The sequence below is a fragment of the Perognathus longimembris genome, chromosome 13 (genome assembly GCF_023159225.1).
Source record: "Perognathus longimembris pacificus isolate PPM17 chromosome 13, ASM2315922v1, whole genome shotgun sequence".
Classification (NCBI taxonomy): domain Eukaryota; kingdom Metazoa; phylum Chordata; class Mammalia; order Rodentia; family Heteromyidae; genus Perognathus; species Perognathus longimembris.
In genome coordinates, this window is record NC_063173.1 from 6,718,173 (window position 1) to 6,744,901 (window position 26,729).

Genomic DNA, 26,729 nt, shown 5'->3' on the forward strand with positions numbered 1-26,729 from the left:
TCAAAAATGTGGATGAAAACTTTCTTGTTCTGTTTTCTTGGGGGGGGGGGCTGTCAGGTGGGGTGGGGAATAGATGCCAGTCCTGAGGCTTGAACTGAGCCTAGGCACTGTCCCTGAGCTTTTGTGTTTAAGGTGAGCACTCTACTACTTGAGCCACAGCTCCTCTTCCAGGTTTGTAATTTTTTTTTTTTGGTGTGTGTGTGTGTGTGTGGTTACTGAAAATAAGAATCTGACAGACTTTCCTGCCTGGGCTAGCTTTGAACTGCAATCCTCAAGGTCTCAGGCTCTTGAATTGCTAGGAGTACAGGTTTGAGCCACTAGCACCTGGATTTTTTTTTGTGTAGTTTTCCGAAGAGTAAATGGGAAGTATATGTAAAACAACTACCAAAGGGCTGGATTATGAAGACACTTTCATAAATGTTCACTTATTATGGGTGCTGATAAGCTAAACAGCATTTTCCAATTAAAACGATGTCAAATATTAGCAATAGATATTAGCAAATAGATCATTGCTCTCATGGGTAAGGTGCCTATATTTACATAATTCATTACAGTCCTGAGAAGCATCTTTGCTGGAGACTTTATTTTTAATTAAGAGCACAGAGATCAGAGATTTCAGCATAGGAAGAATTTTCTATTTGATTTATACCACAGATGCACATTTTTAGCATTCAAAAATCCCATTCCTTGGCTAAAGATATAACAAGCTACTTCAGCAAACCTGAGATTGCTAAATAAATTGAAAATGCTTAATCATTTAAAAAACGAAAAGGCCAAAGAATGAACATGTCCTAGCAGGAAGTCTCCTCTGCTTTTTCAAAGGCTGACAAATGGTTTCAATTAGATGGGAGCAATGTAAAGCCAAAACAATCCATCTTTTCCATCTTTTTTACACAAAAACATATAGAGGTAAAGCATGTATCCAAATTTAATCTAATTTCCAGAAAGAGTATTACTCAAAGGCAAAATCAAATTGCAGAGCAATGTGTAAAATATAAACCTATTTAATAAAGTCAATTTCAAGTCCCGGTTCAATCTGAGAACATAACTATCTATCTTAATGGGCACGGACAAGGAGTGACTAGTTTGTAGCCAGCTATCACAGTGGGAAAGGTCAAGAAAGGTCACTCAGGAGGGAGTTGGGAGGAGATCCTTGTTTCTTCATTATCTTTGTATTCTGTCAATATACTAAGCACATTTTTGCTTGAAACAAAACCATTTGAAAATATAACGAAAAATGTAAATTTTAACATGCTCATCCATCCAGTCAATCATTAATTTATTCATCATCCAACATTTGTAGAATCCTTACTGGTGAATTCAATAAACCAAGTTGGTCTTCTCTGTGAGCTTCCTGACTGACTTCTCAGAGGAGTGCTGACAGACATAGCGTCACTTGTGCACGAGTATTACAGTTTTGCTTCTAGAATTGGGCCCTGTTCCCTTTTGTAACAAATAGTATATTCATTTCAAGCCATTCTGGGCTAACATCATCCTTTGCTTTCTGCCTATAGATAGTGACAGAGGAGCGCTTGATGGGCTTCGAAATCCACTGAGCTAAAAGTGGCCCTTGGCGGGGCTGGGGCTATAGCCTAGTGGCAAGAGTGCCTGCCTCGGATACACAAGGCCCTAGGTTCGATTCCCCAGCACCACATATACAGAAAACGGCCAGAAGCGGCGCTGTGGCTCAAGAGGCAGAGTGCTAGCCTTGAGCGGGAAGAAGCCAGGAACAGTGCTCAGGCCCTGAGTCCAAGGCCCAGGACTGGCCAAAAAAAAAAAAAAAAAAAGTGGCCCTTGGGGACGAGAACGTAGAATCAGATTCTCTTAGGACTTCAACTAACCAGACAAGTGATTCCTATAGATTACTTTCTGCCCTACAAACATCAGCAATAATTTTGCCCATTGACAATCTTACAGGATGGCTGTAAAGTTCAAATAGGATCAGAGCTGGAAAGTCTTCATAAATCACACTGGTGGGTAAGTTATTTGCAGATTTCCATGTGTGGCAAAACTATGTTAAATTTGCATGGCCCTAAAAAACTTGAAGTTATTTCCCAGAGAAATAGCTGACATGTTAGGTTAAATGTAATTCTTTCAAATTTAATTTAGCCAAAGCAAATCCCCAAAGCCGCCAACATATCTGACCTGGTGTAGTCATCTTCAACAAGCATGTGCTTTGCAATTGGCGAGTACCTTCCCGGAGAGATGGGTGGCAAGGACGTTTTGTATTCTAAAGTGCCATTGTTGCCAGAAAGTAGATGGTTTTCCATTGGTGGAGAATAAGCTAAAAAATAAAAGAGGGAAATAAAGTGAAACCAGTTATGTGGGTGACTGGCGTGTCACGCTGTACTTCAAAGGATGCAGGAATAACACAAAGAGGTTTCGTATATGCCAAGAATTTTCTCATCCTCCAAGAGAGGTGGAGTTGCTGATGATTTGCATTTAACATATACAAGTACATGGTGACCTTTAGAATTGGAAAGATGTAAGAGTTATATTTGTAACTTCGGTTAATATAGTTAGGTGATGAGAAGAATTGGAGGAGAGACTCAACATAAAGTCTTAGAATGATGATTAATTTTTCTATTGAAATAAAAATGTTAGCTTTCTAATTGTGGGGCACCCATTCTTTTCACATAGTTAGTATTCAATCATTAGAAGCAAAAGTCTGCTAAGGAATAGGTTCTTGTGGAAGACTTCCTCCCCAAATACGATATACTTCTATCAGAGAAAGGCCGGGAACTCTGGCTGTTCATTTCCATTTTAAGCAACTGAAGCTAGCTCATCACCGGGGTTCCTGCCTTCCTTTTCTTCAAAACCATTTTACATATTGAGTTGTAAAGCCTTCTCAATTCCAGCTCTGGCCATGTTTTCTTGCTTAATTGTTCATCATTATAATTCTTGTACTAGACAGAGCATAAAATTTCCCCCTTTCAGTCCTATAAAACGGGTCCATTTCAGTATGCCCTTCCCAATACTGTCATCTTCCAACAAAGCCATCCTGTTGATGTCTGACCTGTCTTCCACCATATCAAGTATTTACAAATGATATCGTTCATAAGTTATGTCTTATACTATTTCAGATGTAGAAAATGCCTCATTCTTCAAAGCATTATTCAATCCTCTGCATAGAGGTGTTTTTTTTTCCCTGATCTTCAAAGTCAGATTGTATATCTCTCAACTTTGAGACTCTAAAGGATATTTTTTTTAAATTTTCTAGGGCATTCCCACCTCTCCTGTTCTACCAAATATTATTGCTATTAATATATGAATCAGTTTACCTTTCAACCAAGCTACTTGAAGGCCATGATTATATTTCTTCTGTCTCTCCCATTTTATCTTACAAAGTATGCCACATAGGTTACTCAATACATATTTCTTGAACTGATTAGAAACTTGTTTTTCACCTTTATTTTTCTGTTTGACAGTGACCTCATATGCTCTAGAGAAATGATTTAGAGCCTCTGAAGATTGATTTTCAAAATTTATTGGAAAAGTGAAAGGTAAAACTCTTTTCCATCCTAAGGTAAGGCTTATATCAACTTTCTCCTTCCTTAGAAAAGAGACAGATTTTGGGGGTGGGAGAGGATGTTTTAGAATTATCACTAACAAAAGCAATAGCTAAGGCAATGAGCAGGTACCAAAATCATTCCATCTTCACATTTCTTTCAAGAGAGAGATCTAAATATGAGAAAGACTGAACAATTTTCTTAAGATCATGTTACTAATTAATGGCAGATCTTGGACATATTCTGAATCTATGAGGTGTTCAGCACAGTCACTCATGGCCTAGAGTCCCCCTAGAATCACCCCTTCAACCCACATCTACTGTTGTGACTGATATTTTCTCTTGCTTCTTGCAGTATAACAATTTCAGATAACGAGAAGGAGCACTATGGTGATGGAAGAGGAGGATTTGATCTCCAGGAGCAAGACTATCTTCCTCAGGAAGAAGCTCAGATATAACTCTCCCTGCCTCTTTTCCTCCCTCCCTTCTTCTTTCCCTTCTTCCTTCCCGTACTCTCTCCTTTCCTTTTCCTTTTCTGTCCCTTCCCTTCCCTTCCTTCCTTTCCCTGTCCTGTCCTGTCATCTGCTGCCCTCCTCTCCCCTTCCTTTTTTTTCCTCTCTTGATGGAACTGGGGTTTAAATTCAGAGTCTTATACTTTCACTCTGCCATGTGAGCTTTGCCCACAGTCCCCTTCCCTTAGCTAATATTTTTTCAGATTGGGGCTCTTGAACTTTTTGCCTAGGCTGGCTTTGAACCACAGCTCTTCCAATTTATGACTCCTGAGTAACTTGAACTCAAAGTGTGACACCTTTGATTTATTTTATCAGATTTACTCCCACTCTGTTGGCCAGTAAGATCTAAATTAGTAAAGAGAAAAGCATGGGGTCAATCATGCTCGAGATACTTGAGAAACACTTACGGAATATATTGCCTGTACATATGGTAATATACCTCCTCACAACACATTATTAACATTAATAAATAATAATTGATGGTAATTAACTATTAATGCTAATAATTAATGTTAATAACTAATATTTTCCATCATGGTAGATTTGCTACTCACCAAGGTGTTCTACCTCTAAAACTAGCTAAGGTTCAGTTAAAGAACTTGGGAAGAAAATGCAGAAGATTCTCTACAGTAGTTCTAGCTGCTGTGTAAGGGTGAAGGAGTAAGCAGAGGACTTTGAAAACGGTTCTGCAGAATTCCAATTTTCTATAGTTGTCATGCTATTCGAAGGTGACACCAAGCACGGTACTTACGGTGAGTAATATCAGGTGGGCCGTAAGGGTCAGTCATGTAAATGGTGGTGGGTTTGCCAACTTTTAGATAGACTACATCAGACGTATTCTTCAGGATCGCTACTGCCTCTTCATGTGTTACTTCTTCTAAACTATAGTTGTTTACCTGAAAGGGAAGAAATGAATTAGAGTTGAACCTATGAAGTTGTAAAGTAGTACTTAGACAGGATTAAATCTGAAATTATGATCTCATTGAAGGATTACGTTACAATAGGTATTTGTATCACACTCTCTGTGAATAGAAGGATTAAGCATTATCCAAAGCAGATTCAATTAGGGATTGAACTCAGGACCTTATACATTGCTAGTCATTGAACCAAGTTTCCAGACATAAGACTATATTTTAAGGAAAGAGTACTGATGTTGAAATACAAAACTTTGCAGGTGAGTGCATTCACTGATGTTATAAAATAAGGTTGCCTCTACCTTTCTCTTTGAGAAACTGACATATTACAATAGAAATTAGAATAGGACTTACCACAATATTTTTTCTTAATGTGTTATTTTTACGTGATTAAAAAGCAATACTAATTGAAGAAAATTGAAAACCATCAATCTTCTCCCCGCTTGGATATATTTCTTCAAGCAATTGTGATCCTTTCATATACATTGTTTTAGAAACTGCTCTTTAAAAATGCTATTGATTGTCAAAGTGATATGCAGAGGGGTTGCAGTTTCATATGTAAGGCAGTGAATACATTCATTATTCAACGTGTTACCTCCTCCCTCGTTTTCTCCCACCTTTCCCCTCTGTATTTCCCTCCCCCGCCCATGAGTTGTAGAGTTGGTTTACACCATATAGTTTTGTAAGTATTGCTGGTGCATTGGTGTGCCTTTTATCCTTTGTCTCTCCATGTTGATATTCCCCTTCCCTTCCCTAGTTCCAATAAACATATATAAATTACTGCTTTTAGAACCTAGGGTGGATTTGACTATAACATTTGTGCATTTAGACAACATGACTTTATATTACTATTATTATCTTTAAATGTTCATGCAAAGGAGTTGCCATTTCATGCCATGCAGCTACCATGCATATTGATCAATGAAACTGTTTTCAACATCCTCCCTCATCCGTCCTCTACTCGCCCATTCCCTCTCCCTCCCTAATTCTGTAGGGTATACGTTGAATTCGTGACTGCATTCTCCCCTCTCCTTCTCTTCCTCCGTCTAAAAACATGAATTTTGCTCACCACAGGGTGATTGTGCCAGGTGGCTATCATAATGATTGAATGAGGCTTTTTATAAGTAAGTACATGTCAACAAAAAAAACTCACAAAGAATAACAAAACTGCTTGCGGGGCACTGGTGGTTCAGGCCTATAAACCTTGCTACTCAGGAGACTGTAATCTGAGGATCATGGTTTGAAGCCAGCTGGGGTGGGGAAGTCCACAAGAGACTCTTATCTCCAATAAGCTACTCAGAAGTGATTCAGGCCAGAAGTGATTCAAGTGATAGAGTGCTAGCCTTGAGCACAAAGAGGCTTAGGGACAAATAAAAACAATACGTACATGCTTAGTTTGTGTCGAGTATTTTTGCTATTATAAATAATGTTGCAATATTTTTCATATTTGTGTGTAACTTTAGTGATTTCTTTGGCATAAGTTGTGTGTGTGTGTGTGTGTGTGTGTGTGTGTGTGTCTGATAGACCAAAATGTATTAATATTATTATGGCTTTTAACACCGATTCCCAAAGTGCCTTTTGAAAGATGAGCCAGTTTACTCTTGTTTCAGCACTAAATGAGATCTCCTATCGCCCTAGCTTCACAGATTCTGCATTTTCTCAGACTGCAGTTCAAATCCAGCCCAAACAGAAAAGTCCCTGAGATTTTTATCCCCAATTAACCAGTAAAAAGCTAGAAATAGTGGTGTGGTACAGGTGGTAGAACACCAGCCTTGAGGAAAATTTAAAAAATCCATGAGGTTCAAGTCCCAGTACTGGCACACACAAACACACACATACAATTTCCATCACAGTAACTTCAAACAATTTAACATGAGTCTGATTTTCTAGTTTCTATTTTTCCAGGGTGATGTTTATTAAACCTAGGACCTTGCACGTGCTAGGCAAGCACTGTTATCACGGACCTACATTCCCTGACCCTGACCTGAGAATTAATTTTACAACTCGGGGTGGGGTGGGGGTGGGGGTGATGGGGGAAGGGAGGGTGGGAGAAAAATGAGGGTTGGGGTAACATGTATAACAGAAAATGTACTTACTAATTTACATATGTAACTGTAACCCCTCTGTACATTTATAAAGTGTTATCAATATCCAGGCTATCTATATTTGGCTACTATTTATCTATAGAGAGTTTCTTGAGTAATGTTCTGTTGATATGTTATAGAATTGGAATAAATATGCAAATTGGACCCTTTTTCTGAGAGGAATATGTTCCAAGACCCCTAACAGGCACCTGAAACTGAAGATGGAATTGATTCCTACATATATTGTTTTTCTCTATACATGAGGTTATATTAAATTTTAGTTTACAAACCAGGCATAGTAGGAGATAAACATAGTAAGTGATGAATAACTAATACTAATATAGAAAAAGTATAACAATTCTCTGCTATTTCCAACATCTCTACTCTGGTATTATCCTATTACTGTCAGTATAATAGCTGAGATGAGCAGGAGTGAATAGCAAGTAGGTAGTATACACTGTGTGAATAAACTGCATGGAGGGCCGGTTCCTAGCCCGAGTAAGGATGGGGCAGAGTAGTGCAAGAGTTCATCTCATTACCTAGAAAACTGCACATTCATTGGTTGCTTCTAAACATTTCCATTTAATATTTCTTGGCTTACAGTTAACTGAGGATAATCAAAACTACAGAAAGCTGAGCTATGGATAAGGGGAAACCATTGAACGTACTTAGTGTAAGCTCCAGTTTACACTTGATTATACAAAACCTGGCAGCACGGTTATTCCGTGTTCTCATGTTGTTATATAAATACCATGTGCCAGTTAATCTTTTGTGTGGGGTGGTCTGTGATAGGAACCCCAGAACTTTGGGAAGTTGAACCTGACCATGAATACTATTAGCTAGTTCTTCATTAGGTTGCAAGACTCTTGATACTTCTCTTTCCCATTCTCTTTGTCTGTATCTGTCTCTCTCTCCTCTCTGTTTCTTTGTCTCTTTTCTTTCTCTTGTTTTCCTTCTTGCCCTCCAGGGCTTGAATGCAGGTCCTTGCATACTTGCTAGGCAGATGCTCTAGCACTAGTCTACTGGCTCTTATATTTTTCTTGTAGACAAGTGGCATTTTCTTAAATCTTTCATATATGCAGTGACTGGCATGCATTCATTTATCCATCAAATATTTACTACGTAGCTGTCATGTATCTGTTCTAAATAGTAGAGACACAGTGGTAAACAGTATGATTAATAATCATCATAAACAGTTATATAGCCTGTATTAAGTGCCAAGTACTATTCTAATTTATTTTACATATATTGCCAGAGCTCACAATAACTTGCCAGATAATGAATATAATTAGGTAGTGGCTAATATAATTACTTTTACAGCTAGGAGAATTTTATTTCCAGGAAATTAAGAAACTTCCAATGCCATATGTCTGATAAATGGTAGATGCAGAATTCAAATATGGCTCCAAGTTCCATAGTCTTAATCACTCAGTTATTATGCTTATAATTAAGCACAGGTCCTGTTCCCTCATCTCACTTTCTAATTGGATACGGTCACTTGTGGGGTGAATGTATAGTTAAATAGAGCCAGGAAAGGAGGGAGAATTTCGAGAGATTACAGGTATGGGAAAACATAGTTGGTAATGGCAGCTGACATTTATTTAGTATCTTCCTTTCACATATTTGAAGAGCACTAAATATATGTATGTACATATGGTGTTATTGGAGTTTGAACCTAGAACATTTGAATATAGGACTATTTGAACCTTGCACTAAATAAGGCCAGTTGAGTCGTGCATCTTCCTCCTATGTCTTGCATTGTTCAATAAAACATATCGATGATCTTCCCTATACCTTCATGAGGAGGATACTGATAATGAGTCCCACGTAATAGATGAGGACAATGGAAGCTTTTAAATGCTTATCTTAGAACAAAGTGGTCCCATAGTCTTCAAATGGCAAGGCCTCTAGGAAGATATACAGGAGATGGCCTCATTTAGATCTTTTTTTTTTTAATTTAAAATTTTATCTTTTTTTGGCCAGTCCTGGGCCTTGGACTCAGGGCCTGAGCACTGTCCCTGGCTTCTTTTTGCTCAAGGCTAGCACTCTGCCACTTGAGCCACAGTGCCACTTCTGGCCATTTTTTATATATGTGGTGCTGGGGAATTGAACCCAGGGCCTCATGTATACGAGGCAAGCACTCTTGCCACTAGGCCATATCCTCAGCCCCCTCATTTAGATCTTGAGAGTGTTCCGTCACTAAACTCGAGGGCTTGCTTATACCATCAATCTATTTTTCTTCCTTTAGGAGCATAGGTTCTCTTTCCAAGTCGATGTATAAAAGAAACATAAATCGCAAAAGACTATAAAGCCCAGGTGATCACTCTACTTCTTGTTTGTTCCTGTGGTGAGACTATAGTCAAAGATGAAGAAACAAAACAGAAAGTAGCATCATATAGTTTATCATTCTTTTAAAACCTTCTTATCTGTTTCATGAATACCTAATTTGGGGGTGGGACCTTGTGCCCAAAGGGTTGATATTTACAACATTATATAACTGTTTAAAATGTGTGTGGAAGTGAGTGTTCTTTCTCTCTTTTTCACAAAATGATGGTCTTAGGCAGCTCTGAGTGTCGTCAGTCTGGCCCCACAGTGTCTACATTGAAAAATTACAAGAGAAATGGAATTTGGAGGTAGGGCACAAAGGAGAAGAAAAAAAAAATACAGTGGAAAATGTTGCCAAAGGCTGAAAACCTGAAGTGGCACTGAAGCTCTGTTTCTGACAAGAGCTCATCACCTGTCTCCCCAGAGTGCGGAAAAGCAAGATTATCAGCACAGGAGAGATAGAGGCAGAGCTTTTAAAATTGCATTCCTTGTCAGTTTTGAGGTGGACAGTGAAACAATCCAGAAAACGTTTCCTTCAGGTGCGCCCAGGGCGAGGGGTTGCTGACACCTGTCAGCGCACCAGGAAAACACTGAGGCTCAATGCAGATGGGAAGCAGGGACTGTTGCTGGCAATGTTAGCGGCTATCCAAAATGGCGGCAAGTTTCATTTTTTTCTTTGATTTCACTTGTAGAACATTTAATTAACATTTTCATTTCAAGTGGCCACTTAAAAGCTGCCTTTCACTGGGCCCATGAATTTCCTAAACACAGAATGGAAGCGGGGCATCTAGCCTTTTACTCGTGTCTAGACCCATTGACCCCGGAGCCATGCTCCTCTGCAGTCATTTTGCAACCACCCGACAAAGGAGAGGACTAATCACCTAGAAGCATCTCATGACCAAAGGAAAGCTGCCCCTCAGGCTGGTGTGGCCATTCCAAAGGAACGGAACATCCCACAGCTACAGGCCACACCCTGGGCCACAGCGCTGCCTTGCTCCCACTCCCCACAAGCCATGAAGGGGTGACCCTTCCAGAGACAGGGGCGCAGGTAAGGCTGAGACAGGCCTGGGGCTGGGAAGATGGATGCAGACCTTCCCACCTCGGCCCCCAAGTCTCTCTGTGTCACCTATGATACCTGTACCCTCCGAGAAGGATGAAGGATGCACTCAAGTGCGGCCTTCTGTGGATGCCACGTCTTAACTCTCCTCACCCTCCCCTTAGCCAAGTCTCTTTATTTGGTAAATTGATAGGCGTTAGTAGAAAATTGGCAAATGGGCAATGTTGGCCGATGATTCGCTGATAAACCAAAACCAGCCTGACAAGAACGTGGGGGTTGGAGGCTACAAACAAAGACGAAGTGATGTATCTGTTCAGTAAGCAAGACAATGAAACCAGGTCATTACCAAATTAAGAAGAGTGAGGGAAGGGGTGGGTCAGGGAGGGGTGGGTGGGAATGTTGAAAGAGGGGACATTCATCGAAAGGAATTGTAGTCATAAACTGCTTTGTTAGATGGCAACTCCTTTGTACAACTACTTAAAGAAAATAATAAGAACGAAACACTAAACAGCTCCCTCCTTTACTTATGTTTATATCTTGCCAGATTTTTTTTTTTTTTCCTCTTGCCAGACACAAAAACCCAAAAACTTAGCGGTTGTGAGTTTCTGGTAATGTATCTGGTGCGTTGGTTGGGGATTTTGAGATGGAGTGTGCCTTTGTCTCACATGTATTCATATGAGGGTGAGTGCTATATCGGACTTAGTAAACTACTAGAGTTTGGACCTGTCTCTATACACTTTTTTGGGGGTGGGGTGGGTGGGATAAATGTTACTTCCCGGCTCCAGTGGTTCATGTCTGTAATCCTAGCTACTCAGGAGCTGCGAGCCAAGGATCCTGCTTTATTTTTATTTATTTATTTTTTTGGCCAGTCCTAGGGCTTGAACTCAGGGCCTGAGCACTGTCCCTGGCTTCTTTTTGCTCAAGGCTAGCACTCGGCCACTTGAGCCACAGCGCCACTTCTGGCCATTTTCTGTATATGTGGTGCTGGGGAATCGAACCTAGGGCCTTATGTATATGAGGCAGGCACTCTTGCCACTAGGCCATATCCCCAGCCCAAGGATCCTGCTTTAAAGCCTGCCTGGGCAGGAAGGTCTTTAAGACTCATTCCCAATTAACCAGCAAAAAATTGGAAGTGAAGCTATAGCTTCAGTGGTAGAATCTTGTGCTAAAATGCTAAGTGGCAGTGCTTGGGCACTGAGTTCAAGCCCAAGTATCGGTGCGCATGCACACGCGTGCGTGCACACACACACACAGAGCACATGATGTAGTGGAGATTCAGGCCTGGGCCTTGCTTGGTCCTTCCTATCTGTGACTTTGGAAACGTACCTTTCTAAGCCTCAGCTTTGACATCTGTATAATACAGAGGATGACAGTCATTCCTTAAAGGGTTGTTGATTGGCATGTGTGTGAAGTGACAGCCATATCAGATTGCTTAACATTCTTTTACTCTCCCCACTACTATCCCTGTTAGCATCCATCTCTCTTCCCAGGAAACAGGGTTTCTTAGTGAACATTTTCGCTGATCATTTTCCTGTAAACATCTGTGAACTGATGAGTTTAATTAGGGTACAGCTGATGAGGCTTCTGTGTGATCTTATAAAAAAAAAAATCAGAATACTATGGGATCTGGACCAAAAAGTCCTCTTTTGTGCTGAAGTCTTTAAAATGTTTCTAACCAAAGTGGGTTTGTTTGGGTTCATTATGTGTGCGCATTGTCCTATGAACCCTCCAGATAAAGGGCCTACAGCTGGGGATGATTGTACGTGCAGAGGAGGGGCGGTGCACTGATTGGCTAGCTGCTCTTGTCATCGCTTTTCATTGTCTTCAAAAAAATGCATCAAGTATCTGTCTATCATGGTGAACACTGAACAACTGGCCTGGTTTCAGGGATTGAAAAAGCTGTTCATTTGAGTAAAGTGCTCTCTGTGGGATGCACACTGCAGAGGGGTCATGTGGACGGCCAGAGGAAAGAGCACTGGGCCAAGAGAGAGGTTGGAGGTCCGAGGACTCATTCTCTGGAACAGAAGAGGAAGCACAGAATTGGGGCACAATGGAAAGAACGGCCGACCAGCTGAAGAAAACGGTGCCAGGGGACTTGCAAGAAGGGAACACGGCCAGTGTGGGGAGATTCAAATGAGTGTAAGCAATCTTGTGTGTAAGAATGCAGCGGTGGGAGGTGTGGGGGTGGGCGAGGAGATGAGAAACTGGAGTGGGTACTGTCTAGATGACAAGTACTTTCCCTGACAGGTGCCTGCAAGCATATCATTGTGGTAGGACAAAGCAGGGGGGTGAGTACCACAGAAGTTACCTGAGGCACCAATGCAAACAAGTTGTGGGACTAGAAATAGGGAAAGAAAAAAAAATCACAAACCCTAATGTTAATTTTCAAAATGTCGACAAGTATTTGATCATTAGACTGTAAGGTAGATTAAGAAACATAATGTCGAGGAAGTAATACCAATGATGTGAAAATATGAATAAATCAGGGACAAAAATCTCATGGTATATTGATATGAACTACTATAATAGAACATATTTATAGTAACTGTCAATAAAGAGGGAATAGGGAAAATGGGTATCTTTGGATAATCAGTATTTTCTTGTTTTTAATCTTTTCAGCAATGAGCATGTATCAGAATGATAAGAACAAAACCAACTCTATTTGAATAAGAAGAAAAATTTCAAATGAGGAGGGACAGAAAGAGTATCCCAATTATGTGCCACAGATGGCATAATTCATGGGTAATGACACTGATTATATAAATAAATTGATGCGTTGAACTGAAATCCTTTGCATACTAAAGATAATAAAATGATAGTTTTTTAAAAAGATGAAAAAGAAGTTAGCTTCTTATGCATAGTGAATAGGATTAAAATCACTAGATTCAAAAATACATGTGAAACCGTGGAGTTTCTGCAAATGAAGAGTCCACTTACTTTTAGTACTATGTATTTTGTATGTGTTACTTTAAGAACAAGGTTCATATTAAAGCTTGAAAAAGGCAGTGTTTAATAAAAATTAAATGTTTCTTGAGAGTTTCATTGTTTTGATTATATATGTATGTATATATATATAACAAACTCATTTTCCTATACATAAAATGGAGATGATCCTGAATAATTTATTGTTGACTTGTCTTTGTGAAAAGGAATGATAGTATGAATTTTCAGAGACTTTGAGGAAAATAAAGCACTACACACATAGAAATCAAACAACCATAATCAGATATTGAGCCACTGCTAGTGGAAATAGTGTGTTCCTTCCCAGGAATTATTCTGTGGTAATTGTCATCCCTATCCAATATAGCAGTTAACCTGCAGTGCCCCTTCTTAGTTTGAAGACTGACCTTTGTGAGGGCAGCGATTGAATTATCTTCATTCATTGAACTCTCCCGCATGAGACATTATAGTTGGCAGTTAAGAAACATTGAAATATACTAAATAAACTTGAAAGTACTGACTGTTTTATTAAAGGAAAACCAACCCAAATTCTTCATTTTGCAGACAGAGTGAAGCATCTTATGAGTTTCTATTTCATGTTTGTGTTGAGTCAGGGGGAGGAGGGGTAGGAATGAAGATCATTCAAGAAGCAAGATCCAGGGACTGGGGATATAGCCTAGTGGCAAGAGTGCCTGCCTTGGATACGCGAGGCCCTAGGTTCGATTCCCCAGCACCACATATACAGAAAATGGCCAGAAGCGGCGCTGTGGCTCAAGGGGCAGAGTGCTACCCTTGAGTGGGAAGAAGCCAGGGACAGTGCTTAGGCCCTGAGTCCAAGGCCCAGGACTGGCCAAAAAAAAAAAAAGAAGCAAGATCCATTTATTGCATGCTCATTCTTTGCCAGGCACAGGATAGAAAGACGGTAATCTGATATGAAAAGTGAGCACCAGATCCCGTCAGCCAACAAGGCACAATCAAAGCTTCAGTAATGTCAATTGTTCCCCTATTAATCATGAATGCATTTTTTATTCCATATAAAGAGAGAGGTCAAGGAAGAATGATATTTTGGATGCCTATAGCATCCTCCATAGTACTTTTCATGAAAATGGGCAGGGGCACCCAGGGAGAAAACTTGAACTTCTATTCGCATTTTTCATTCATTTTTCTATTTCTACTTCTTGTGTATACTGTACAATGTATGCCATTAAAATACAGAAATATATGTACAGCACAGTTCCTTTTTGTATTTTGCTGATTTAATATGCTATTAAAAGTATTTTAAAATGATGGTGATAACCTATAAAACAATTTGCATAAATACGTTTGCTATATTGACCCACAGACCAAATACAATAAAAAAAAAGAATCAATAGAAAACTTTAACACTTAAATACAATGTCATTGTAGATGAACATATTCATTGCAGATGAACATTGGACAGAGCCTGGGACTGTCCCTGATGTTTTAGGCTCAAGTCTAATGATCTACCACTTCAGCCACAGCCTCACTTCCCAATCTTTTGGTGGTTAATTGGAGCTAAGTGTCTCACAGACTCTGCATGGGTTGGCTTCAAACTATGGTCTTCAAATCTCAGCTTCCTAAATGTGTAGAAAGACATGCATGAGCCACCTGCTGGCAGTGCAAGGCTAACTATCGGAAATGGCTCCCAGCTCCTTGCAGAATGTTCCTAAGTGGCACTCTATAGGCTTGCCTGCAGGAGTACCGCTGGATTCGTCTCTACTTGAAGCAGCCCTAGCAGCAGGGAAGCAGGCTAGGGTAGGGTTTGGTCATAAGATAGCTGCACCACAGAATCATTTAGAAAATTGACAGTTAAAAATGCATACGGTCCCCTACCTCAGAGGTTCTCATTTGATTATTCAGGGTTAGTAGAAAACTGGGTGTTCCCATTGCTCAAAAGATGAGCATGATACCAATGTGCAATCAGGACTGAGACCCAGTCCCTCCCCTCACTTACTGTTTCCCTTTAAGGAAAAAAAAGACACAGGACTTCTGCTCTGTAAAAGGTATAAATGTTCACTGATAGTTTTTCCTTCAAATGTCAAGCAGAGGTTACAAGAAGAAAAAAAGTCTAAGGTTTTGACAACTCACAATGAATGTTATCCTTATAAGAGAAGACAGATGATCCTGGATTCAAAGGTTCTGGTATTATTCAGAGAAGGTGAAAAAGATCATATTTCTATAATATATTTTGGCCCTTATACATCACCTTGGTGAAGAAGAAAAACCAGAGTGTGAAAATATATAATAGAATTTGAAATTTTCAATGCCGTTGACCATCTGTCCCATGAAATTCTACCTAATAGATAATCTATTCAGTCTGAGACGTCAACATTAAGCTACTAGTACAGTCCAAAGGAATCACGTGTTCCTCTCATTCCACAAAACAATACAAAATTCTAATATCACGTTATCAGGGGAAAATTTAAGGAATATTATTCTGCTAAAGACAGTGTATTCCATATATTTGGGTGACCCATAGCCTGTCAGAGTGATCTGAGTGTTGTCATCTCATTGAAACACTGAGAGACTTATTGAGAAGGTGACAGGATTCATTTCCCTGCTAGCAGAATAATGCAAAGGTCAGATGTCACAACATTTCCTGGGGTTTTTTAAAGTAGGAATAAGATTATTAGGAATCAAAAAAGCTTTAAGCGTAATCTACTTAGAAAAGATAAATGAACAAATTACAGCAGAAGTGCGAGAAATGTGTAAAACACTTTGAAAGTCTACTTTGGGGGAATGGAAGGGCAGTTACAGAATGATGAGACAAAGGACAAAGGGTGAACCAATGCCACAGTGATACTTTGTTGCAAATGAATTTTACAACTTGTGGGGGGGAGGGGGGGAAAGTGGGAGAAAACAAGGGAGGGGGTAACACTGTTCCACAAGAAATGTACTCATTACCACCTTACTTATGTAATTGCAACCCCTCTGTACATCAACTTTACCATAAAATAAAATAAAAAGTTTAAGAAAGTACAAGAAGAAAAGACACAATGCAAAAACCCTTTGCAAACATGTATGAAATAGGAGTGAATTCTTTGTTTTCTGCTTCCAAGGGACATAATTGTGAATAAAGAGAGAAATGTACAGAAAAATACATTCTAACATTATTTTTGTTGTTCAGATCCTGGGGCTTGAACTCGGGGCTTGGGTGATGTCCTTGAGCTTTTGCGTTCAAGGCTAGCACTCTAGCACTTCAACTACAGTTCCACTTCCAGCTGTAAGTAGAATTTATTGGAGATAAGAATCTCATGGACTTTCCCGCCTGAGATGGCTTTGAACTGCAATTCTCATATCTCAGCCACTGGAGTGGTTCTAAGCCAAGGCACTTGGCCCTTTAACATTTTAAGGGAGAGGGGGCAATCTTACTGGTGGTGTGGTTAGCACTGGGGCAAGTACTAAGCTCTCTGTCCTTAGAGGAGTTGTGTGGTTAGCACTGGGGGAAGTACTAAGCTCTCCATCCCTAGAAGAGTTGTACGGGAGGCACATGACAGTTTTTTTGCCAAGATTCTGTTGTACCAGATAAGTGTAAGTGGCAACTGAATTGATGGTTTTGCTGGATCTTGAGTGAACTTAAAGTCCCAAACTTTGTACGGGTGCTCTTCCACCTGAGGTATTCTCTGTTGCAATCCTTTTGCAATCACCCCTTCCCAGGAGAAAAGAGAAGACTGAGTGATAAACCTCTTGCTTGGAAGGCAAACTATCTCTCCAAACAGGGGACACCTTCTTATTATCTTAAAACAAACAGTTCCACTTCTGTTCTAGTTATAAACGGATTATACCTTCTCCGGAATTCCTTCTAAGTACAAAGATTGAGCGAGTAGGCAGCCAGGCCACACCGGTGACACTTGGGACTGTTTGAACTCTGCATACGTTTCTCATTCCCTGTCTCCGAGTCTCTGTATCTAACCTGAAGCCAATGTCTGTATCCTTGAAATATCGAAGTGCTGTCTTCATTTATTACATGACTGCTATGTCCCTTTACATAGCATGTGGGGGGAAGGGATGGCGGAGCCCAACTTGAGACTTCTAGACGTTGCTTTGGAAATCCAGATTGAAATAAGATAACATCTAAGATAGAAACTTTGCAATTTGAAGACATAGGAAGTTCTTTAAAGGCTGAGAATGTAGCTTATTAGTAAAGTGCTTGCCTCACAGGTATAAGGCTTTGGGTTTGATCTCCAGCATCATAAAAAATACATATAAAAGAAAATTCTTTGAAAAAAATATCCCTAATATCAAGTAATACCTCCTATGATTGGTATTTTATTTGAGAAACCATAAGTGTTATTATTCCTAAAACTCCAAAAAAGCTTCCTGCAGAGGGATGCTAGGAGACTTCCTGAATTATGGGTACCAGGAACAAAAGCCTAAGGAAATTAATGCAGTCTCATTTTAGTCCAGTGTACTTATAGAACTCAGGGTGAATGATAGCCTGGGGAATTTTTTTTTCCTAAGAAGTGAGAGAAAGAAGTGTTGCAAATTGCTTGAGAAAGAATAGCATATTTCAGGAAGAATATTCAGAATGCGGTACAGCTGGTAAATCACAGATTAAATCATTTTTGTACTTCCTTTAGGAGAGGAGAAAAGAGGAGGAAGAGAGGTTATGAATATAAGGCAGTAAAGAGAAAAGGAGATGTTAAAACTGGCCAGGGAGCGCAAACAAATATTTTTGTGTTGAAACAATATAAATGGTCCATTTGGATAGCATCACGGATTTTTACCTGTAGTCTTATTCACTTTCAGGGACATTTTTCTTTCAGAATATCACAAAGTGAATATTTTCTTTCATTTCCAGATTCAGCTTGCCAGTTGCCTTGGAAGTACTAATTATGTTTTTCTTACATAAGCAAGAAGAGAGCTATTATTTTGAAAGGTTCTTTAAAAAAACCTATGCCTTAAATCTCACAACAGTTAAGAGTTATGTCACATCTATTTTTGAAATAATTATATCTAGAATGAATATGAAGCAAATTATAATGGAAAAGTAGCATGGTGCCTGAAAAATCCTTTGAAAGAACTATTTCGTTGGAGTTTTTTTTTAAAATAAAGAATTTGAAAATAAAGCAATAATTTAAACAACTTAAATCTAAACTGGGGAGGGAGGAAGGTGGGAGAAAAATGAGGGAGGAGGTAACAAGTTTGATAAGAAATGTAGTCACTGTCTTACATATGAAACTGTAACCTCTCTGTACATCACTTTGACAAATAAATTAATTAGAAAAGAAATCTGCACATTTAGCATGATTTAATAATAGTAGCAGCTGAAAAAAATATAGATCTGTTGTCTACAACCAAACTCTTGCAGAAGAATGTGTGCAAGATGACGCCAATTGCTATCCAAGGCAATTATCACTTAAAAATAAAAATTTCTTCTTCATTTCTCAATTCAGCATAGTGTAGATGATTACCACAGTTCATTTCATTCCCCATTCAACATTTCAGGCAACAAAGGTTATATTTTTTAAAGAAGTTGTTCGGGTCTCCTATCCCAATGGCAATTTTTCATATGCTATCACAGTATAAGAACTGAATTGTACATCTAAAGCAAGCAAATCAAAATTTCAGAACTTTTCCATAATAAAAAAAATGGTAGTGACTTCAGATGATAAAAAAAATCTGAGTAGCAACTTTATTTTTCCATGAGTACTGAAGTCTTTATTGTTATATTTTTTGACCAGCATTATTTCATGACAGTTTCTTTTTGAATAATCACTATCGTCTGAGATATAGTTGGTGGATAATTTGTACACTTCTTAACATAATTAATGAATAACTGAATAATGAACAAAGGAAAGAAGGAAAGAAAGAATTGATTAATTCAAGAAAACAAGCCAAGCACCAGTGGCTCAAGCCTGTAATCCTAGCTACTGAGGAGGCTGAAATCTGGGGATCAAGGTTCGAAGACAGCCAAGGCAGCAAAGTCCCTGAGATTCTTGGGTCCATTAACTACTAAAAAGCCTGGAGCTGTGGCCCAAGTGGTAGAGAGCCAACCTTGAGCAAAATCACCAAGGGCCAGCACTTATTCCTGAGTCCAAGCCCAATATTGGGATTTAAAAGAAATCAAGAAAACAGATGCCAACACCCACCGGCAGCGTGGAAGCCAGTTACATTGAGTGGAAACCCAGTTCTTTCCAGTATTAACCAAACAACGTGAGCAAGTTAGTGATCCTTTCTACACCTCTGTTTCCTTTTCTTACATGAAACAGGCTATTGTAGGAAATACATGTAACATTACAAAAAGCACTTCAAAATGTATGTGGGAGGGCTGGGGATATAGCCTAGTGGCAAGAGTGCCTGTCTCATATACATGAGGCCCTAGGTTCGATTCCCCAGCACCACATATACAGAAAACGGCCAGAAGCGGCGCTGTGGCTCAAGTGGCAGAGTGCTAGCCTTGAGCGGGAAGAAGCCAGGGACAGTGCTCAGGCCCTGAGTCCAAGGCACACGACTGGCCAAAAAAAAAAAAAAAAAAAAAAAATGTATGTGGGATAGAGCAAATACTAAACAAAATTTAGCTATCAAGATTATTATGTCATTAGATAACACAAAAATCATTAAAATTATGGAATGAGACCACTAGGATTACAGACAAATTTTCTAGACTACAGTATCCTAGAGAAACATAATAAATACAAATCTTTGGGGTTCAACCTCTGAAACTTGAATATGTCCTGGAAATTGACTTATGTATCATTCAATCCTCCCCAAACACTTCCTCCAATGGCATTGAAGATAATTGTTCCTTAATGACACAGATATAGCCCTGTTTATTTACTATCTACTGTGACTTTTCTACCTTTGACTATTACTCTGTAGATTCAGCATGTAATAGATCATGGAAATAAAGTAATTTTATTAATGTAGTCTCAAATATTTTCATACTTATGATTGCATTAATTTTGCTTTAGTTTTTCATGTAACTCCATGACTCAGACAGAGGGCCTAGGTGTTGGTGTCAGCCATTGCTCAAGTCCCTGAGGTCGATGGGCGGCTGGTGACCAGCCTCAACCCTGTCTGAGGAAAGAGTGGAAGAAAGAGATCTCTTTAGGAAGTCAAGGTCTGTGTCTATATAGACTGAAGAAAGGACTGGAGACACATAATCAGTAAATCCTAGAATGTTCCTTTTGCCATGTAAAACTACAGCAGCCTAGACCAGTAGTTGTTCTCACTAACAGGAGACAACAGACTTGATGAGAAGGACAATCTCTCATTTCTGTGCCATGTCCATCTGGAAAAACTGAACATTTAGATATCTGCTTTGAAGATATCAACAAATCCAATATAATCGGATTTCTTTGGAGCTCTCTTCCCTTGAAATCTTTTTTCCCTTTCTATTTCCACACAGGGTCACTGCTGAGGACTGAGCTACACCCCTTCCAATGGCCTTTCACCCCCACATCCCCGGGGTGACTACATTTGGAATAGGCTCTTCAGGACATTGGAAGCCAAGTGTTACGGGTGTCACGTGACTCTATGGGACTGCTGGACTTCCAGGAAGAGAGAGAGATTCTGCTGTGTCAACACATCCACATGGGAAGGGCCCTCTGAGGACACAGCCAGAAGACTCCTTTGAGCCAGGAGACTCCTCCATATATATAAATATATCTGTATCTGTATATGTCTGTCTATCTATCTATCTATCTATCTATCTATCTATCTATCTATCTATCTATCTATCTATCTGTCTGTCTGTCTGTCTGTCTGTCTGTCTGTCTGTCTGACTATCTATCTATCGTAGATTGCAACTTTTACTTCCTAGCCTTCAGAATTGTGAGAATATGAATTCCAGTTGTGTAAGTCACCCAGTGTATAGTATTTTGTGATGGCAGTGGGAGCTGAACAAGACGGTCACATGCTAGAAAATAAGGACTTCACACGCACACACACAGTTGTGTGTGTCTTGGAGGAGCACTCACCATCAGAAGTCTGTCTCCTACTTGTAACCGCCCATCTTTCTGTGCAGCTCCGCCATCGATGATTTTCGTTACATAAATACTATTGTCTCCAGGAATGTGCTGGTTTCCCACACCACCTGCAATACTGAAGCCTAAACCTGTGGGAAAGGAATAGAAAAAAGGTGAGCAAACGAAACGAGATACATTCCAACAGTTGATTCAAAGCAATGGATCCTTAACATAGTTTATGATAGTAATAAATGACGCGAATGACTTCAGTCTCTTTTGTCTTTCAGTCTCTTATTTTTCCAGTATTGGAAGGCTTGTTGATGTTTGCTAATAAGATAATTGTTTTTCTGGCCAAACCCATGTGAATTTTAGTTTTATTTTATTTCAAGATCATGCACCTTGCTATCGTTGTTCTTCAACCAATCGATTTATAATGGATGAGTGGCCATAACAGGGATGGGAGGAAGGGGGCAGAGGGCTCCCAGGAGAGCCCAAACAAACACAGGCACAGTACTGCTCTTGCTGAGTCTACGGCTGCTATTATTCTAGCATAGCAAGCGTAAGTTCCACAATCATTTGAACAGAGACTTAGATACTCTTGACCTTGCAGGATGAAAAATACAGCCATTAAGAAATCACAAAAATTCCGAGATGAGAGCCATGAAGATAGACTGGATATTTATGTCACAATTTCAGAGAAAGATAAGAAAAAAGAAGCCAGATGTTTGCCTTTTATGTTTTCTTCTCTGGTCACCTTGTCATGTTTTCATACTTTCAAGCACTTATTGTAGGCTCATGGTAAGAGTGAGAATCAGCTAGGCACAGGTAGCTCATGGCTGTAATCCTAGCTATTCAGGAGGCTAAGATCTGAGGATCATGGTTCAAGGCTTCTCTAGTAAAAAATATCTATGAGGTTCTTAATCAGCAAAAAGTGGAATTGTATGTGTGGCTCAAGGGGTACAGCACCAGACATGGGTGAATAAGCCTTGCATGCAAGCTCAAATACTGGTGCACATGCACACGCATGCGTGCACACACACACACACACACACACACAGCAATAAATCAGAGAACCAATTCTGTATCCAGTCTAAAGAAGAAAGGAATAGGTAACCAATTTTACACTATTTTATAAAAAGAATGGAAAAATACCAATCGTTCTAAGTATGAAAATATTCTATTTTAAAAGATGAATTTTGCTGCATGATGGCTCATAAGACCTTTTTAATTTTTACTAAATTATGGCACAATAACATGGTTCTTGAACAAAATCATGACGAGACTAATTTCAAAGGAACAACCAACTGATAGAACTCTTAAAGGTATAGGATTTAAAAAGTTCTTTCAGAATATAATGAAATATACATGCAACTTAATGCTGAGAGCATATATTTTCATTTTATTTTATAATCACAGTAATATACAAGTTGTTAATAACAACAGAAGTATTAATAAAGTCTATGATATTAGGTAGAACTTCTGTAATCTTGGTTCAAGAAGTCTTTGAAAGAACTGCACAACCCCCAGCAACTTTTAAAGTTGTCACAAAAAACTGACACCTAATAATGAATTACATTTCAACCAATACTAACTTTTTCACTATATTTTGTGAATTGATATTGCATAGGGCTAGTCTTCAGATAGCAGAAATGATTAATGGAAAATAATAACATAAAATTATAAAGTATCACGGTTGGAAATATATTAGCAATGCATTGATTTTGTTAAATTAACTATAATTGTTAAAATAAATGGAAATGGATGTAAACTGATAGGGTAATTAAAATAAGTGTTATCTAATTTTCCTCTGAGGAGGGTAATTATTTTTTATTGATGTTTTGCTATCTCATGAATGTATGAATGTATTTGTTTAGGTAGGACTTGAATTAATTTTTTTCATTCATTAAGCAAAAGATGACCAGAACGTAAACATCTGTTTCCACATTCACTTTTCCTCTGAACTTCAAAATACTTGGCACATCATGTTTTAAAACTGCTACTTTATTGGATAAATATAGAGAAGATTAAAAAAAATTCTTGAACAAAAGTTGTATAGCCACACGCTAGGATCAATCTACTGCATTGGAACTCTGCAGAGGTCATTCCAAACTCTGTAAAGAAAAGGTTAAACACAAATCCAGCAATTCTAATTTATATCCACTAGGCCAGCAATAAATGCCACTGGCAATCTGAGTTACAGGAGAGCTGGGGAAACAAATTGCCACCATAAAGAAGATTAAGTCCAACAAAGAGAATAAGTATCTAGTTGACATTTGAAGTTGAAGATTGTACCAAGACAACAAAATCACTCTGGACACTACAGGCATAAATATATCAGACAAAAAAGTAACACTTTATTTTTGAGATTAGGTTTATGTACTTCTTTTCAACTATTGGCCATTCAAGGTGAAGCCAGATAATTCCGGAGAGTGTCTTTGAAAGAGAAGAGCTAAAAGTTTCTATTACTTTGACAGTATATACATACAATAAAACACATAATCAATATCAAACCATGTTCCTGATATGCAATGCAACTTAGTAAGTAAATATATAGGTTATCTCATTAAGAACAAAGGATTATTTACATGTGCAAACATCCATCTCAGTTATAAGATCTAATCTTTCCGCATTCATCGTTGACTTATTCTAGATTTCTTCATTAAATTAATATCTGTTGAGTCAATTCTATGACTATAGCCAGTGTCTATCAATTGCAGTCAAGGTAAACATAATGACATAGCTTTCTATAGCGTTATGTAGAAACACTATAACAAACGATGATTCTAGAATGAGTTTCTATAAATGAGCATGAGCCTGGCTGAAGCCAGGGTGTTTTGGAGGATGGCTCTAAAAGAGAAATTTTCTTTAGCACCGTGGAGCAGTAAGATCAAATCAAGATGTACTGAGCCTCCCTTGGTTAATGCAATGGCAGCTGATCTACATCAAAGGAGTTAGATTTTCCAAAACCAATATCCTGACCTGTCACCACCTTCTCTCACCAGCTAACCTTTATTCTTCATTTTATTCTAGACACAATTTCAGCCTTGAAATTTCCAGAACATTCTAGGCATGCTCTTCCTGCAGGGCCTTTGCTTGGTTTCTGCTGGCTGAACTACATTTTGTTCAGGGTACTGTTCAAACCTCAATTTCTCCAGGAGCCAGAGGCTAACTCTCCCCCTCTTCCCCTCCGTATATGGTTTTGGATCATACGCCTCATTCCCTTCTCTTGTTCTACTTTTCAATTTCTCTACTTTATAACACACACTAGCAAGTCACCTATTTTTTTTTTTAAATTGTCATTTGTTTCCCTTTCAGACAGAAATCTCACTTTGTTGCCCAAGCTGACTTTTGGAACCTTGGACCCAAGGGACCCTCTTGCCGCAGCCTCCCAAGTAGCAGAGCCAAGACTATGTCTTTTCTCCAGGATGACAGGCATGTTACTCCATTTTATACACTGAGAGTAGAGCAAAACCAGACATCTACTTGCCCCATACTGAAAGAATGAACAAATGATGACACAAGGAGGTGGAAAGGCTTAGGTCTTTGATGAAGTTGGTGGGCACAAAATGAGTGAGAGGCACAAAACTGGGTGTTCTCATTTGGAGGCAGGAACGGAATAAGGGCCGGGGCTGCTTTTGGAGAGCTTCATTGAGCTCTCCACCCTCAGTCTGCACTGAGAGTGCCAACTGTAGAGAAGATAACTGGCTACAACAGAACCAGTGCCACTTCTGATGATGCTGCCAGCAACCAACTATTGAGATGTCCACTCAGTGTCTTCAGCTGTAGGAAAGGAATAAGCCTACCGATATGCAATAGTAAGTAGCACATAATATATGGTTGATAAGTAGAATTCTCTATCCCCAATGGGCCCCTACTTTAGAAAACTAGATACGTGGGTATTAGGACATATTATCAAAATAGATGGGGTCATGGTGGCAGTGGTGTTGAATGAATGAGAAGAGGAAGATGTACTGTTGAGGGGAACATAGAAAGGATTTAAACCAAAGATGTAGCACTTGAGGTGGGTCTGAGGTTAAAATAGAATTCATGGAACTGCTGATATTAACACACTGGGATCCAGACAGGTTATTGGCTGAAGAATGAGGCCTGCCTCAGGCACAGAGATAAAAGCAATTGGAGCTCCTTTAGCTAGAAATGGAGACAAAACGGAGAATCAAATTTATAATGTGTGTTATGATTAGCAGAGGCGGTCCCTAACAGGATAGGAACAATTAAATACTTCACAGATTTAGTACTATCAAAAATGACCATAACACTGATTTGGGGGAAGCAGTTGTTTTGTAACATTTACAGAACTAGTCACCATCTTGTGTAAACCAGAGTTTGATCATTTCATCTTTCTGGTATATCCTCAATCAAATTTCCTCATACGAACATAAGAGATGCAAGCTTAAGTCTGAGAACAGCTAATCCTCATTAAAGTCTTTAATTGTACTCCCCCCACCCCCAGAATCTCTCCCTCTCGTTCTATGAAGAGACGTCAATGAGTGGAACACGGCTCAGCCTCCTCTCGGGTCACCTGCCTCTGCTGAACAGGAGGTGTCACCGAGAGGCGGGGGCTAAAGCAGAAGTCTTGGCAGCGTTGTGTTGGAAGCTCAAAATAAAATCTGAAATGCTTGAAAATGTCATCTGACTACAATGTTCTCATATATTCTCGGTGGTGGGGTGGGGGGGGTAATGTGTGAAGAATGGAGTCCCTTGATGTCTTATAGTCGTTCAATAATTTGGTTCACGTTCATTTTTTTTTCTCTTTTCTTTTCTTTTACAAGGAAGCCCTCTGGGGCTTCTTCAAATAATTCAATATTATTAGGCAACCTGGTTCTGTCAGAGTTTATTTAGGATCTGCCAGGGAGGATGCTTAATGCTTAATAGAAAGAACGAGTTCTGCACATTCTGTGCATATGTGTTTATTGAAAGAAACACAGGTTGTATCCTAAACTCTGGCTGGCCCTGTCTTAGAAAATACCTACCCACGCAGGCAGCTTAGCAGCTGAATGTGCACAGATATCAGGTAAAACCGGAACAACAACAAAAATGTCTGTGTGGGTCTGGTTGGCCCTCATAAAATACTGGTTGATATCTTTTCTTCTTGAGAAATAAGGCTGCTTAACAATACCCCCCCAAGAAAACCCCCAAAAACTTTTGATTTTTATTTGAGAGATTAATGATATCTCATTGGCATCACAGATAAGGAACTCATGTAATCATACCTAACTTGTTGAAGTCTTGTGACTACCTATTATGATTTTGTGAATATTTTTTTTTCTGAGAATATTTTTAGGCTGGTCATTTTCCCCCTAAAATTCTACATTTATCACTCTGTTTCTTTGCTTTAAGTGGTTCATTATTGTTTATTTTCTGTTCATTCTAATGACTACTTAAAATATACTATATTTTAAATGATAAATAAGTGGACGTTTGAGACACATCATTTGAT

At 39.1% G+C, this 26,729-nt stretch overlaps 1 protein-coding gene across 11 annotated transcripts in view; it reads right to left on the bottom strand.

Annotated features, from left to right (window-relative positions):
- Nucleotides 1–26,729, bottom strand: part of Dlg2 (discs large MAGUK scaffold protein 2) — a 1,704,707-nt gene that overhangs the window by 392,633 nt on the left and 1,285,345 nt on the right. For all 11 annotated transcript variants that reach the window (XM_048360010.1, XM_048360014.1, XM_048360019.1 and 8 more), the window contains 3 exons: nt 21,284–21,420; nt 4,772–4,916; nt 2,146–2,284 (listed from right to left, as the gene is read on the bottom strand). In XM_048360010.1, coding sequence (XP_048215967.1) covers nt 2,146–2,284; nt 4,772–4,916; nt 21,284–21,420 — 421 coding nt within the window. The remainder of the gene's footprint in view (nt 1–2,145; nt 2,285–4,771; nt 4,917–21,283; nt 21,421–26,729) is intronic.